Raw genomic sequence first — 14333 nt, forward strand, 5'->3', positions numbered from 1 at the left:
CATTCTAAGAAATCTCATGGAGACTTCTAATGAATTTACATGGCATGTCACAAAGACAATGCTGTGGCGTCTCTCTTGTTTTTAACTTTGCTTGTGATTTCCTTATACCCCTGTCACACGGCAAACCTAATGTCATTTCCAACAAATGACATTTGTTGCGATTGATGTCATTATCACAGCGCGCTGTCACACGGCGAAAACTAATGCCACTTGAAGATGATGACAATGACGATAGTAAAAAAAAAAAGACACGCCTCAAACCCACTTTTGTCCAATAATTATTTTCCAATATGCTCAATTCCACTAGAATATGTGATCGTTGCTTTCAAACCGTAGCATTCGATCATTAACTAGTCGACATTGCCAACGAAGTCGAGTCGAGCCAAGCCAAGCCAAAGCTAAGGCAAGCAACAGGGCGAAGAGAACGATAGGCGCGTCCGCTACATCTGCTAAAGTGGTACGAGAAGGGCAGTTGCATGTCATCACCATTCTGATGTGCATGCGGGCTTCTAATATCCTCATTCTTGGCGCGTGCCACAGGAAAACACCTGCACGCTTTTACGCCAAGTCAATTGAAGCGGCCGCGGCCGATGCTCCGGTGCGAACCAACACGACTGCTGCAGCGAAAGCTAAAGACGGCTGTCTGGTCACTGGACTGAGAGTAGTTTTCTGTATTTACGCACGTGATGGACTTCAATGTTGTTAAAGCAATAATTAGGTAATAAAATGGATAGAATAATAGTGATTTTTTGTTAAAACAAAAAAGAAGCATGTACTGTTTGCGAAACACTGGTAAACTCGTGGTGTCGAGGATACACATTCAGTTCCAAACGAATGCGAATGAGTTTGGCGAACTCATTAGTTTGTAAATGTCATTTTCGAAAATGTCCTTACGTTTTACCGTGTGACACCAAACAAATGGAATTATCAGCGAATGTCATTCGTTGTAAATGACATTAGATTTTCCGTGTGACAGGGGTATTAGGCATGCAACTTTGTGATGCTTAGACTTTTCAATGAGAGTTTCCTAGGCGTTGCCTTTAATTCTTCTGAAATGTAGTGAGTGCCTTTGGACGCCTGCTGGGAAGTACTACTGAGTGTAGGAAGTGCACAATGCATCCACGTTTAAAGGAGTACTGACCCACAATTTTTTAGACTTTTAAAACCTGTGCATTGCTACACCATCATAGTGCTTCATTGGACAGCAGTCCACTGCGCAGTATAATCCCGGCATTAGAGAGTTTTAGCCATGTTTTAGCTTATCCACAAACTTCGTACCGTTCATTGTTTGTTGGGTAATCATAGAGGTATACGGCAGAAGGCAATGCTGGTGGCGACATCTGGTGATGCAGTGTCTGACTAGGGAGCACGCAACTGTAACAAATTGCCGCAGGATGTCACCACCAGCTTTGCTAGTGCCAGCCACGGCACCGCTAACCTCGCGATCCCTAAATGGTATGTAGGTTTTGCATACGCTTCGTGTACACCCAGTGCAAAGAATCCAATGCAAACAGTGCTGAAATGTCTTCCAAACAGTGAGACAAGCCAATGATGTCGCACGTCACCAAAACCAATTGCTGAACTTGTGGTGTAACATGGTTCACAACAAGGGCCTGTGCTAATGACATCATTAGATGCTGCACTTCTTGATTTTCTGCTCACATGAATTTCAAAATTAAATTAAGATGTGTTCTAAGCAGCATTTGCTGTTGATACCTTACAGATCACACCTATGAGCTCGCAGCAATGTAAACTACCAGTTATTTTGAGCTAGCATTTTTGTCAGTACCCCTTTGACAGCCCAAGAAAGATGCACTCTGATGCTTTGGTATAAACATGTGTCGATCTGAATCAAATCTAGCCTAGGCTTTGCATACGTTGGTAGGGAGTACTGCAAAAATTTTTTAAAACTAAAATAAAGGAAAACATCTTTTTTTTCTTGTCCCTGCTTTCTGCGATGAACCTAATTCACCATTGTTCATCACATAGATTAAAGGAAATTTTGTCTATACCTTGAAGAGCCAAGCACTGGGCCAAGTAACCATTTAGAAACTGACATTTGTGTCACCACTAACCTTACTTGTTGTCACGTGAATTATGGCAACCAAGTGGCAATAAAAACATGGCAATATACTGCAAGACATGCAGCTGCTGGGGCTGAGTGTTGTTTACACATACCTCTGTGTACACATTCGCTTTGAGCGACAAGTGCCCCTCAAAGGGAACATGCATACATGCACCAGCAAATTCCCTTGTCCTGGTCTCCCGCTCCTCTGTTGCCCTTTGTGTCCATGTGCTTCCTCCTCCACTTTCCTCATATGACACTTCCTTGCCACAAAACTTTTCGCCCTGCTAGAGGAGCTTTTTGTCTATATAGTGTATACCCATGTCTGTGAAATGATCAAATGGGCCATTTACCACGTTCTGGTGCATCTCAACCATTGGGCACACCCACACGAAAAGGAGGTGGGGGAGGGGCTAAGAGGTACTTACAAAAGGTCTGTGAAATCCCTCCAAATCCTCTGTTAAAGTCATGTGCTACGATCTGCCTTCTTTCTCCCCCCCACTTGGAAATTTTGGCTGTTACGTGACTGCAGTGTGCTCATTGGTGCCTAACTGGAGCTCTACCTTTCCATGCCAGTATACCTGTTGTAAGAGCTGGTTGTTCTTAGTAACACTTTACATGAAACCCAGTGACTCCCTAAACATGAGGCTTATGCTCCACTACAGTTTTATTGCTATATTAGAAAGAAATGATAACCAAGTTCTTGCTTACTTGCTAAGCATCTGCCTCTTTCTTGAAAGGTATCAAGTGAAAATGGGGTACTGAGCACTCTTGGTAGCTGCTGACACTGTGCTGCAATGGCCAACCATAGTCGGGCACAAGTAAAGAATGCAGGATATGTTCCACTCTAAAGAGCACGAAGTGCCCTTTGCGTCTGCATGCTTCACGAAATAGCATCTTTACAGTTGCCACCGGTGTGAAGAGGAGGGGCTCCCGTTCTTTGTTTGCTCAATACGTTCTGTCTGAGCTATAGGCGTATAGATAATTTTTTTCCTGCTTCTATGTTTTAGCCAATCCGTCATGCACCTCATGGCAAAAAGTATGTACGCTGCCCATGCAACTGCTTGCTGATCTGCAATGTGACATCTCAAAGGATAGGCTGCCCGAGAGCCAATTGGTGAGTGAGTGTTTTAGCCTGCTTGTCCGACTGTCTGCAAAATTCGGTAGATGCTATTAAGACCAGCCTGTAAGCTAACCTTCTTGAAGGTTATGAACATTGGCGCACAACAGCACCTCAAGCAAACACATCTCGCTGTGTGTTCTGTGTACTACGCAGACAAACAACAGTGGTGCACACAAGGTAACATTTACCATCAACTCGCCACTCTCATATTGCACTAAACGCTCAAGAAATTAAGCATTTGCTGTCAACATCACCACTAATTGTTGTCAATCAAAACAAACAGCACAGAAAGCTTCACTGCCTCGATTCCCACAGTGCATGGAATCAGCATAATTGTTTGTTCGTTTGTTTGTGTATTTATTATACATGCTTTCAAGGTCTGAAGGCACAACAGAAAGAAGTAACTAAGAAAAAAAATATATATATGCAGACAATTAGGGTTCACAATCTGAAAGCTCTAGTTACACTAAGGTTGCCTATATATCAGCCAGGTGGTGACATGATTCTGAAAGTTTCAAGTGAAATTATATTCCATAATTTGCTCATTTCAGCCATCGAATCATCAACTTGGCTCCTAGCACGACCAACATTCCTCCTGCCTCTGTGCCTGGACTTTGTAGAGTATCTTGCGTTCATTGCCAGCAAACCTTTTTGGTGAGCCAGCATGTGTGTCATATTTTTTTTTAATGTTCTCTGCGAGTTGTCAGTCCTTGAGGCATGCTATCATGCCTCAAGTTGATGAGACTGTCCTGAAAGCACAGTAATACATGCTAGCATAGATTATCACACCATGGAATATTTTGCTCTTCACTTGACTGATACTTTGCTTTTATGTGCAGGTCTAAATTTGTATCAGTGCCTTGGCTAACAGCTTTTGTCTCACTGGTGCTCATTTTCCACCAGCAGCATTAGACATGTGCTGACTTAATGCAGTGTGGATGCATGTTTGTATTCATATGTGAATGTTCTGACGCTGACTAACCTGCATTTCCTATGTGTGATCAACATGAGTGTTACTTATGTCTTTGGACTTCTAATGTCCACATTCTTTGTCAATCAGCATACCATTTCTATTTGGGACATTCAGTGCAGCAGGTAAGAGAACGAAAAGAAAACTGTAGTGCTCTTCACATGGTGGTGTCAAGGAGATGTACTGGGGATAGCCAAGAGGGCTTTTACGAGTGCTTTATTTATGTTTTAAAAATGGAGAATGTGTCCAAATTTTTTTTGCCCACTTTAATAGCTTCAAAGGGACCCTGAAACGAATTTGACGGTTTTGTGCAAACGTACTGAGTTGTTAGGGTCGGTTCTCCTGATCATTAAGTGACACAGTTAGGCGCTTCGCGTAAAACGTGCAATTTATTGCAAGGTTTTAGAAATGTGTATTGCCACTGACCACAGCATTCTCGCTCCCCTGAGTTTTCAGCCACACCCTCCCAAATGACATAGTTAGCCCGATTGACTATCCAAGTCGCATCATCGATCATTTTTCTAACTTTATGGTGAACAGATGATGTTTTTAATAGTTGGAATGTTGGTTAATTTGTTTCTGAAAAAGGTGACAGAAAGAGAATATGAGATGATAATTTATCACTACACTCAAGCACTTTCAGCATACAGCAAGTGTCATCTGCTAGTGTTCTCTGTTCTTCGTCTTGATGTGAACTGCGTGGTCAGTGTTGGTCTCGAGCTTTGCTTTTGCAAGCACCATGGATCACCCTTGTCACATTGTAGGCTCCAAATCTAGCGATCAGCAACACGTCAAGCGGCAACATGTCAAGCTGCAACATGTGAGCAGAGCGGCTGCAGTGCATCAGGCTGTCACTATCCGATCAGCACCAGCATCTACATGTTTGTGGCCTTCACTTCGCACCGGAGGATTATAACCACAATAGAGAATTTCAGCATGCCTGGTATTTGGGCAAATGCAAGCACAAGCAGGCTGGGTGTTTTACCAGATGAGTGGAGGCGCAAACGTGATTGGCCTGCACAGTGCAGCCATCTGGTGGCACAGAGGTGAACCAGACAAACAATACAGCAGTAACCAATGTATTCTACTTTGCTGCTGGCCTACATTTTCGACAAGTGTAATCGTGAACATGTCTTTTGAAATGTTTAATAGTGGTTCTGTGTTTGGCTGATTAAGCTCTGCGCCACCAGGTGGCTGCACCATACAGGCAACTCATGGTTACGCTAAAGCCCCTTCATCACAGCAGTAGTAGTATAGAAAGGCTTTAGTTTATGTCAGTGAGACCCGTCAGTGAGACCTCCACCCATCTGTCAAAACGCTCAGTTCGACTGCGGTTACCGGAATACTAGACGCTCAGTACTGCAACAGAATGCTCATAACGCACGCTGCTTAGATTAGATAGCTCTCGCGGGGGATCAACAGCCAGGCTGCTGGCAGAGAGGCTGAAGAGGCTTCGCGTGCTGGCTCCAAGACAACTGGAAGTCGACGTCACATCATGACACAGAGCCAGTGAAAGTGGAGCTTAGCCCCGATGACTCGGCGAGCGAGCTGAGGAGAAAAAGCATGGCTAGGGGGAAGGATAACTTGTAATTGTCCATAGCTCTCATAATATACACTTCACTTATATTGTGACACTAATGTTTTACTGTAGCTGTCCCGTACGGGTCTACAAAATTTGTCCGAACCATTTCAGGGACGCTTTTATGAGTGGTAGTGCAATGTTTCAAGTGATTGGACCGGCCCTCGTGATGCTGTTTAATACTCACTGCTGTGGATTTCCTCCTTCATTATAATATTGATTCAGCCATGTTTTTTAATACTATACAGAATTTTAAAAACTTGCCCATGGCAAATAGCACAATTGTCATCCTTGAACTGGGTTATTCGAAAAAGTGCACATTACTTCTATGTGAAATCAAAATGGGTAATTGACTAATGAAAAAAATTTCACAAATTAGGTCCTTTACTAATTACTTTATGGCACACATTAAAATTTAGGAATTGTAGCTGGTGAGTTAGCGACGCAAATCAATGTGGAACAAATTCTGATGATGGCACCAGTTTCAAGAAATGTGCCATGTCAAACTACGGTTAAAAATGCCCTGTTGCACTTACTTTTTAAACAAGACACAAATTTTATGCTTTGAAGCACAAGAGTAACTGGGATGCCAATGTATTTCATCGCACATGTTGAAAATGAATATCTCAACTGATTTCATCATGAGAATTCATTCCAACTGGATATGCCTTGCGAACTCACAGGCGGCACTTCGTAAATTGTAATATGTCCTCTAAAGTAATTAGTTAAAACTTAATTAGTGCAGTTTTGTTGTTTAGTCAATTACGCATTTTGCTTTCTCGTACAAGTAATCTCTGACTCTTTGACTAATCCAGTTCAAGAATTTGAATTGTGCTGTCTGCCACAGGTAATTAAAAAATTCTGTATAGTGTAAGAAAAACACCAAGTATGTGTATGCTTCCAAGAATATTTGTAAATATCTTCCAGTGCTCTCTACAGCTGTGATTTCATATTGTTGTGACTACCTCAGCGCAAATGTTCAAAATAAAATATGATTGAATACTTTTATTAAGAGTGTATTCAGAAAACTCTGCATAGGTTCACCTAATCTTCATCTGGCCCTCAATGCTCTGACATATTACCAGTTATCAATTACCAATTACGAATTACCTGATACCAAGTAGTTTGGAGGCCCCTGGGTGATAGAGTAAAATCAGGCTGGTGCTTATTGCCATGTGTTAGCAATTACATCTGTGCAGTGAAGTTATTGTAGACGTGGTGTGCTTGCCTCACATTTTAACACTTCTACACTTTGTTCGTGTTGCAGGATTTAATCAGATGTGTTTTCCCTGTTGGAATTATCTGTTCCTTAGCTGTATTTTGTATTTCATGATTTTGCTGTAGACATTTGTTGACTAGATCATCCTGGAAGTAATCACCTCTTTATTATTATTATTTTCCTGAATGTCTTTCTTTCCTCTTTTGGGTTTGTATTACACATTTGCAAAGGAATGTACAGAGCTGCAGAGCGGACAGTTAAATGTTTGCACCTTCACTCTTTCTCGTTCACTTTCCTTCACTCATTCTGAGTTGCACCAAAGTCTAGAACAAGTCATGGAATATCAACACATCCAAACAGTCGACCTTTTGCATGTAATGCATCAGCATGGGTTTAAAACTTATAATCTGAGAGTCAAGATTCTTAGTGCTCTGCTTTGTATCACTTTATAAAGCTTTGGTGACAACTTGATGAATACAGTTTGTTTATCTGTTTACTGCACCTGTTTTACATATGGGCCTGCACTTGCTTTCTCATTTCTTGCTGCTTTCATTGTTTTTCCTTACAGTTCAACACGTTGAGCAATGCTCTATCTCGATGCCCGCACTGCAGAAAAGTGTATGTTTCATATTTTTAACTTCCTTCTTGATATGCTGATGACAGTGACAGTAGAAAACAAAAAAATGTGAATTTTTGGAGGATCTAATGTGAATAATTCTATAAGAATTGGCACAGTGGAGACTGTTCACATGCACAACAGCCAGTATTACTTCCATTATCTGGAGGCTGTTGTTACCCTGTATGTTCTTACGTGCAGTAATGTTTAAAAAAAAAAAGATATTTCTAACTTCACAAATCTCAATAATGACGGTGAAGATTCAAGATATGTTTGTTGCTGAAAAGAAGAATATTCAAGGTTTACTATGTATAAGGATATTACTACAAAGTCTCTAAGCTGTAATTTTGTAGCCAACTAAATCACAGTCACCGTTCTTCAGTTACAAAACTTGAGCATGACATCCCTAGGTCCAGCTGTGACTGTTGGCTCGCTAAAGCATGCATGTTCTTAAATGGTCATATAAGTACATAAATTCATGCAGCACAGGCACTGACAAGATGCTGTGTTGGCAAATGGTGCAGCAGTGTACATTGTTCACTAATTCTGCATTGTCCACACATAGGCTTTCCAAGTGTATATGCGGTGTGTAAGAAATGGAGATTATAATGCATGGTCTTCTATGGGAACATACCGTAGGAAGGATAAAAAAGGGTTTAATTGATTTATAATTGCAGTGAAGTTAAAGTGCATAAATGTCATTTCATGTGCAGTTGACCCGTTACCTCACATGCCCCACTTCTGGATATGTTTAATTGAAATTTAGTTCCCGGACTATGAGTGTGCTTCATGTGTCAAACGGCATATTGTAGCACGAAGGCACAATTAAAAAGAAGACATACAGACACACATCACAGGCGCCTGTGGCATGTCTGTGTGCCTTCTTTGTAATTGTGCCTTCGCACTAAGATATGTCGTTAAGCAAATACCAACTAGCCCAGCAACAAGTCCTCCTTCATGTGTGGAATGTGCTCTAAGGCTTTAGGTTCATTGCAAGTGGCTAGGTATGCTAGTTCCATCTATCACAGGCCTGTTTTCGAAAAGGCAAAGGTTGATGTTGTAGCAGTGACATCTCCTAAATTTCTACAAGCCACACATAGGCTAGCTCGATCTTCATTCTTTACACTGCAGTTAGTTTTTTCTAAGCCAGGTAGCACATAAAATTCATAAACCACTTTCCAAATCAATATTTTGCATATTCATGTGCAGACCAATAGATGTAGGCCTTTTTGATTGTTTGTGGTGGTTTCATTGGGTGCTGTACACAAAGGAGTTTTGCTTGGTTTGACCATCTCAAAGATGAGTTATTCCAAGCCTTGAGCTGTTCCTTTGTTCACCCACTGTTAATCAGTATGTGATACAGTGATATACACCTATGAATTAGCAGTGACTCTGTCTCTGGAGTTGTATTGGACAATTTACAGAGCTTTTACACTCTATCAAAGGACTCGCAAAAACTCATTGCGTTGTGAAGGTCACACCCAGTTCTCACAACTGTATGCAGTTATCATCTGTGCAAGCAGCACAAGTTAAAGCTTCAAGTTTTGCATGCGTTTGATACGTTTATATAATAGATTATGTGATGGAGAGAACGGACCATTGAACTAGATAACAAACAGAAGCATTATCTGAGAAAGCAAGGCACTTCAATAAAATATCTGTTGCTGATAATTATACTCACATGGCAGACTAAATTGTTGATTCAGTCATGATTTGTCCACAGACTGAGCTGACCCTTAAACAGCGGGAACTATATCATTAGGGTTGAAAAGTGAAATTGCATAATAATAACTATCAGTTTACTGACAGCCTGCTTTTATCCTGTTTGTGCTGGATAGCTCATCTGTAGGTCCCCAGTTTGCCCGCACGAGAGGAATTTTGTCGCTTATCTTGGCTCTGGTGATCTTGGCAATCACGCTTGGAATCACAGTAAGTGTTACACTATTTTTCATGTGTGATCCAGCATCCGTGAATTTATTAAAATTTACCTAAGCGTAGAGTTAAGTGCCATGGCATTTCTTCACAAGAATTTCCTTGCTTCATTGCTAAGCTACTCAACTGTGCTGTTGTGGTGCTGTTAACACACATTAATACGTAGCTGCCATCTTTTACGATTTTATCATAAATTCCTGCAATTTAGAGCTTGTTTACGATTGTCGTAAAGATACTAATAGTATTACTATTTTTTATGTCGTACTTAGGGCAGAATCTATTTTTAGAAAATACAAATAAAGTGGCAGACTTATTTTTAGAGCTGGATTTTTCGCACCTGCTTCATTATTCGGATGCATACCAGCAGTAGCACCACCCAGTATTCTAAACTCGTATATATAATGGCAAACTTATTTTTGACCACAATAACGTGAATTTAACGAATACTAGACTTCACGAATAGTATTGCCATCCGTGACGCAGATTGTTTTAGCTGGGAATATAGAGGAGTGGTGCCCATTTACAGCATTCCTACGAAATAAACGCTTTGAAATATTTTAATAAATGGTCCACATCTTAAGTACTAAAACATAAGTATTTGTAACCAATGTTTAGTATTTTTGGGCTACAACTGTAGTATTTATCGAGTTGGCAAGCCAGAATAATATAAAGCACCTTGAGTACATTTTCATGATTGAACTTTTTGTCGCACAAGCATGGCTGCATCAAACCAACTGGAATTGCACATAAATTTTGTTATAAATGCCAAGTTCACTTGAGTTGGGTTATGTACAGTATGTATTTTGTAAAATCCACATTACAGATAGCAAGTAGCTAAGCGCTATTTCACTCCAGGAACATATTTGGTAAGGCCGTAATTAAAACTGTTTATTTAAAATACACTGGAGGCTAGAGGTGTTCCTTGATTTTAGAACAGTGCTTTTCTCTCTTCAATAACCTGTACATTGACAACTAGTGCATGTTTTACTCCTTTGTTATGTCTAGGTACCTGAAGAGATGTCTGCAACATTTTATAGTGCTTAATCTTATGTTGAATTCCAATGGCAGATCCAGATCAAGTTTTTCTGCTCTGTATGGAGCAATCCTGTTCCAATGGCAGAATGGGAGCGTGAGCTGTGTGTTCCAATGGCAGATTGGGACCAGCCGCTGATCCCGGATTGCTCCGTGGAGCAAAAATATTTGCTCCGCCGAAATCGGCAGATTTGACCGGAAATCCTCGTGACGTATTTCCTTCACCCGCCTCTGCTTCCTGTCACGGTCGCCTGTTTCCGGTCGCGGACACTGGAAACGTGGACGACGCTTCGCGCCGTGCGATTTTGTTCGCGCTCCAAGACAGCTCCGACTCGCACAGTACAATTTCCAAGTCGAGTGATGATTCTTCTGACACGCACAGTGAAATGGGGTGGTGGGTTGCGCTTCCAAGCGCTTGTTCCTCTCTCTATTCTAGCGCCCTCTCACATGATTTTCCTGTACTAAGTGCTCCCGCGGGAGCGCACGCGTTCCATTCGCAGATATGGTGCGAGCAGATGAGAGCGATCTCAGTCGGAGCGACGCGCTCCGTTCGTGATCCGGCCGAGCGCTCGCGATCTACCATTGGAATTCAACATCAATGTGACATTGAGGGTGGAATCTAAATTTGTGATTTCTTTTTTCTCAGCTTGGGACATACCAGTATGCTGTTGAAAAGAAGGGTATTTACGTTGTCTACGCATGTGAGTAGTCCCCTCCTCGTTCTCCTCCTCTTTTTCTTTGTGCATTGCCTGCTGTACATAATGTAGGTTGCAACTCAGTTATTCGTCGTGATGCTTTGATAATTCATTTGATGCTATAGTTTTGCCTTTATAGTGTAATTCACATTGATAGTTACACACTTGTTGGGCTTGTACCAAGGTAAGAACAAGCAGATTCATGCATAGTATTAGTTAGGGCCACGTGCACATGTGCACATAAGTTTTAGGGAAACGCAACTTGCAAAATATTTCCTCACAACCTCAGGGCACATAGTGCATATGTCACGCATAGACCTGTGTAGTGCGCGCCTTGACTCCTGACTGACTGTGTAGGTAGCTAGGAAAATTTAGCTTACCCGTAGAGCTAGATTAGGAAAACCGCTGCACACCTGTATAACCCTTAATGGCTTATTGCTGATGTTGCAGTAGCACAGTCATTGAATCTGTTACTCTGCTGCACTCAAGCTTTTAAATCTAACCTGAACCTGAACCGAAAAATCTTATCTGAAGCGCAATTTGAGCCAGAACTAAATCCAAACTGATAAATCTTGGAATATGCCTGAACCCTCTCCTGAGGGTTCAGAAACTTGCACCATATTTTTACAGTCTGCACAACCCACTTGTATCCTGTTAGGGTGGCAAGAGTGGGGGACAGACATTTTGTATATACTAAAAGCTATGGGCACCTTCGCCACAAGATTTTTGCCAGATTTTTATCAAACTGGCACACGGTGCAGTTACATGGAATATGCGGTGCATTTACAGGGAGTATGTTAAATAAATGACTCAGTTTTAGTAAACAGTAGTGTTCTGCAGACTTTATCTGTTGGGGAGATATTAAAATCGGTAGGTTTGTGGATGCGAAATCTAACTGGCCATGTTCATAACTTGTGTGATTACTAAGAACTGATATTGCACAGGCCTTTTGAAGGTTTAACACTTTTTTGTCCGCGCCTATAGCCATCCATAACCCACTATCGATGATTTTAACTTCATATTTGTTTTACTGTGCTCGGAGCGCTTTCGAACAGCTTGCTCTATCCAGCGCCTCTTAGTCGGGCATGACGAGTGCCCATAGCTACCGACATGGCACCAATGTCACGTGCGGCTGCTCTTCGGAAACAGCAAAATTTGACGGATTTTGATGAGTCCGCATCATAATCTTTTCATGGTGATACAGTCGCCGACTGATAAATTGGGCACCGATAATCTCGACATGCTCGGTAATTCGAACAGCTTCGTGGCACTGCCAATGGCCCCGTAGACTTAATGTGTAAAAACGACCGATATTTTGGGCAGCCACCAGCTCTACACTTGATTATCCGGACTCAGTCCGTGGCTGTAGTGTACGCCAACTCTGCTGCCATTATCTCCTCTGGCAACCTCAAAGAGACATTAAGTATGGCCTTAGAGATTACATGCTAAATGGTAATCCCTGAGGCCTTGCCTTGGTCGCAGCACTGTGCCTCAGAGATTTAACTGCAGATGCCCATCTTGGAGGATTTGCCTGAATTGTAAGGTCACATCAAAATCACTATCATCACATTACGCATTCCGGGACCAATGCACATGGCCTGCTCTTGTTGGATTTCCCTTCTGGACAGCATTCCGCCATTCTGTGCTTGTTTGTTTTTTAGTATGCGTTCCAGACAGCGCTCTGCTGACTCCAAGAAGTATTTCTCGTGAAGTTATCGGCAGTCCGCAACAAATGGAACCAACAGTGCCCTCGCAGTTCGAATGAGCCCGGCTCCGCAACTGAAGAGCCTGAACTGCCGCCTACCACAATGAGCTCAAATGTGGATACCATTGATGACCTGCCAGGCTGCAGTGGGCTGATTCCGGCCGCCATCACATTTGAAGACTTTGCAGACAGTGCAGTGTCGTCGTGTATCGAACTGAATGATGATGAAACGATTGAGCAAGTTCTCCCACCGTCAAACTGCAACTTTAACGCAAACGATAATGATGTGCCATGTGCACCGGAGCCTTCACATGCAGATCTGACTGGAGCCTTTGCAGTCCTTCCATCGGCCTACAGAGACAATACAAAACTGGCAGAAATACAGGTGGACTTGGTTGCATGTAAGTGGAAGTGCATGCAGCAGTGAATTGACGACTTCTTCCTTGCACAGAGACCTTAAAACGTAAATAAAGTAATCTTTTATGGATACATTTGTTTTTTTGGACATTTCGATAGTTTGGACTTATTTACGTCCTCCCTAGAGTCCGGTTTATCAGTCGACTGTAGCAGCACAGACTCTGAAGATGATTTTGATTCATCGGACTTCAGTACAGATGGCAAAAGTGCGTCAAATAGCCCTGGAACGTCAACAGGTGTCTGCCTGCAAGTTTTGTTTTCTACTCTGAACCGTTTCTACACTGCCGCGCTCAGACCTAGAGATATCTGGTGCGTTCTAAAGGTCACAGTTCTTATCTGCAGAGTGTCAGTGTGGTTTGGGCAGGACCACTTGCCGGCGGCAGCGCAAGAAGTGGTGTTTTGCATGAGAAGACAGTCGGGAGTAGACCTCGGCATTGCACTCTGCATTGGCACGCGGCGCTTTGTAAAAGCCGCCGCGCAGCTTTTACGGACCGCCGAATGGCCCCTAGGGCTTACATTTTCCCTTGTATATAAAGAACTTCTACAGATAGGAAGCTCATCGGTGGGAATGGTGTGTATAGTCCTTTTGTTCAAAATGTATATCTCGTATTTTTTTTGATGTTCTCTTAGTGCAAAGCAGCATTGATGTTTTTACGGAGTTCTCTCGGTTTCATTACAAATTTTTCTATTAAATAATTTTCTTCGAAGAATTGTTAATAAATGTTTGCTTGAAAATAATACCATTAGAAAGCACATTCCTTCTTCTACAAATTCATGGCATACATTTTAATATCAAGCATTTGCTGTAGCAGTAAAAAAATCATTTACTAGACTACCCAAGAACTGCCTATTTTCTCATGGACAGGAAAGTGTTAAAGGCTAAGCATGACATTTGGAGTTATGAATTCAACATTCATATATTGTAGTGTTTGGCTGTGTGTTTGGTGGTTTCTATGCGTGTATGTACCAGCCATTAGTAA

At 41.9% G+C, this 14333-nt stretch overlaps 1 protein-coding gene across 2 annotated transcripts in view; it reads left to right on the forward strand.

Moving 5' to 3' along the window:
* The window catches only part of LOC126544131 (type I phosphatidylinositol 4,5-bisphosphate 4-phosphatase-B-like), a 44843-nt gene that overhangs the window by 7515 nt on the left and 22995 nt on the right, over positions 1-14333 (forward strand). Inside the window, exons 3-8 of one of the 2 annotated variants that reach the window (XM_055061717.2) lie at positions 3076-3182; positions 3740-3842; positions 7525-7574; positions 9411-9501; positions 11183-11237; positions 12893-13425. In XM_055061717.2, the coding sequence (XP_054917692.1) occupies positions 3076-3182; positions 3740-3842; positions 7525-7574; positions 9411-9501; positions 11183-11237; positions 12893-12996 (510 nt within the window). In that variant the 3' untranslated portion in view covers positions 12997-13425. Of the gene's footprint in view, positions 1-3075; positions 3183-3739; positions 3843-7524; positions 7575-9410; positions 9502-11182; positions 11238-12892; positions 13426-14333 lie in introns of those variants that run through there. The other variant, XM_050191356.3, reaches the window with a different exon arrangement.

The sequence above is a fragment of the Dermacentor andersoni genome, chromosome 1 (genome assembly GCF_023375885.2).
Source record: "Dermacentor andersoni chromosome 1, qqDerAnde1_hic_scaffold, whole genome shotgun sequence".
Lineage (NCBI taxonomy): Eukaryota > Metazoa > Arthropoda > Arachnida > Ixodida > Ixodidae > Dermacentor > Dermacentor andersoni.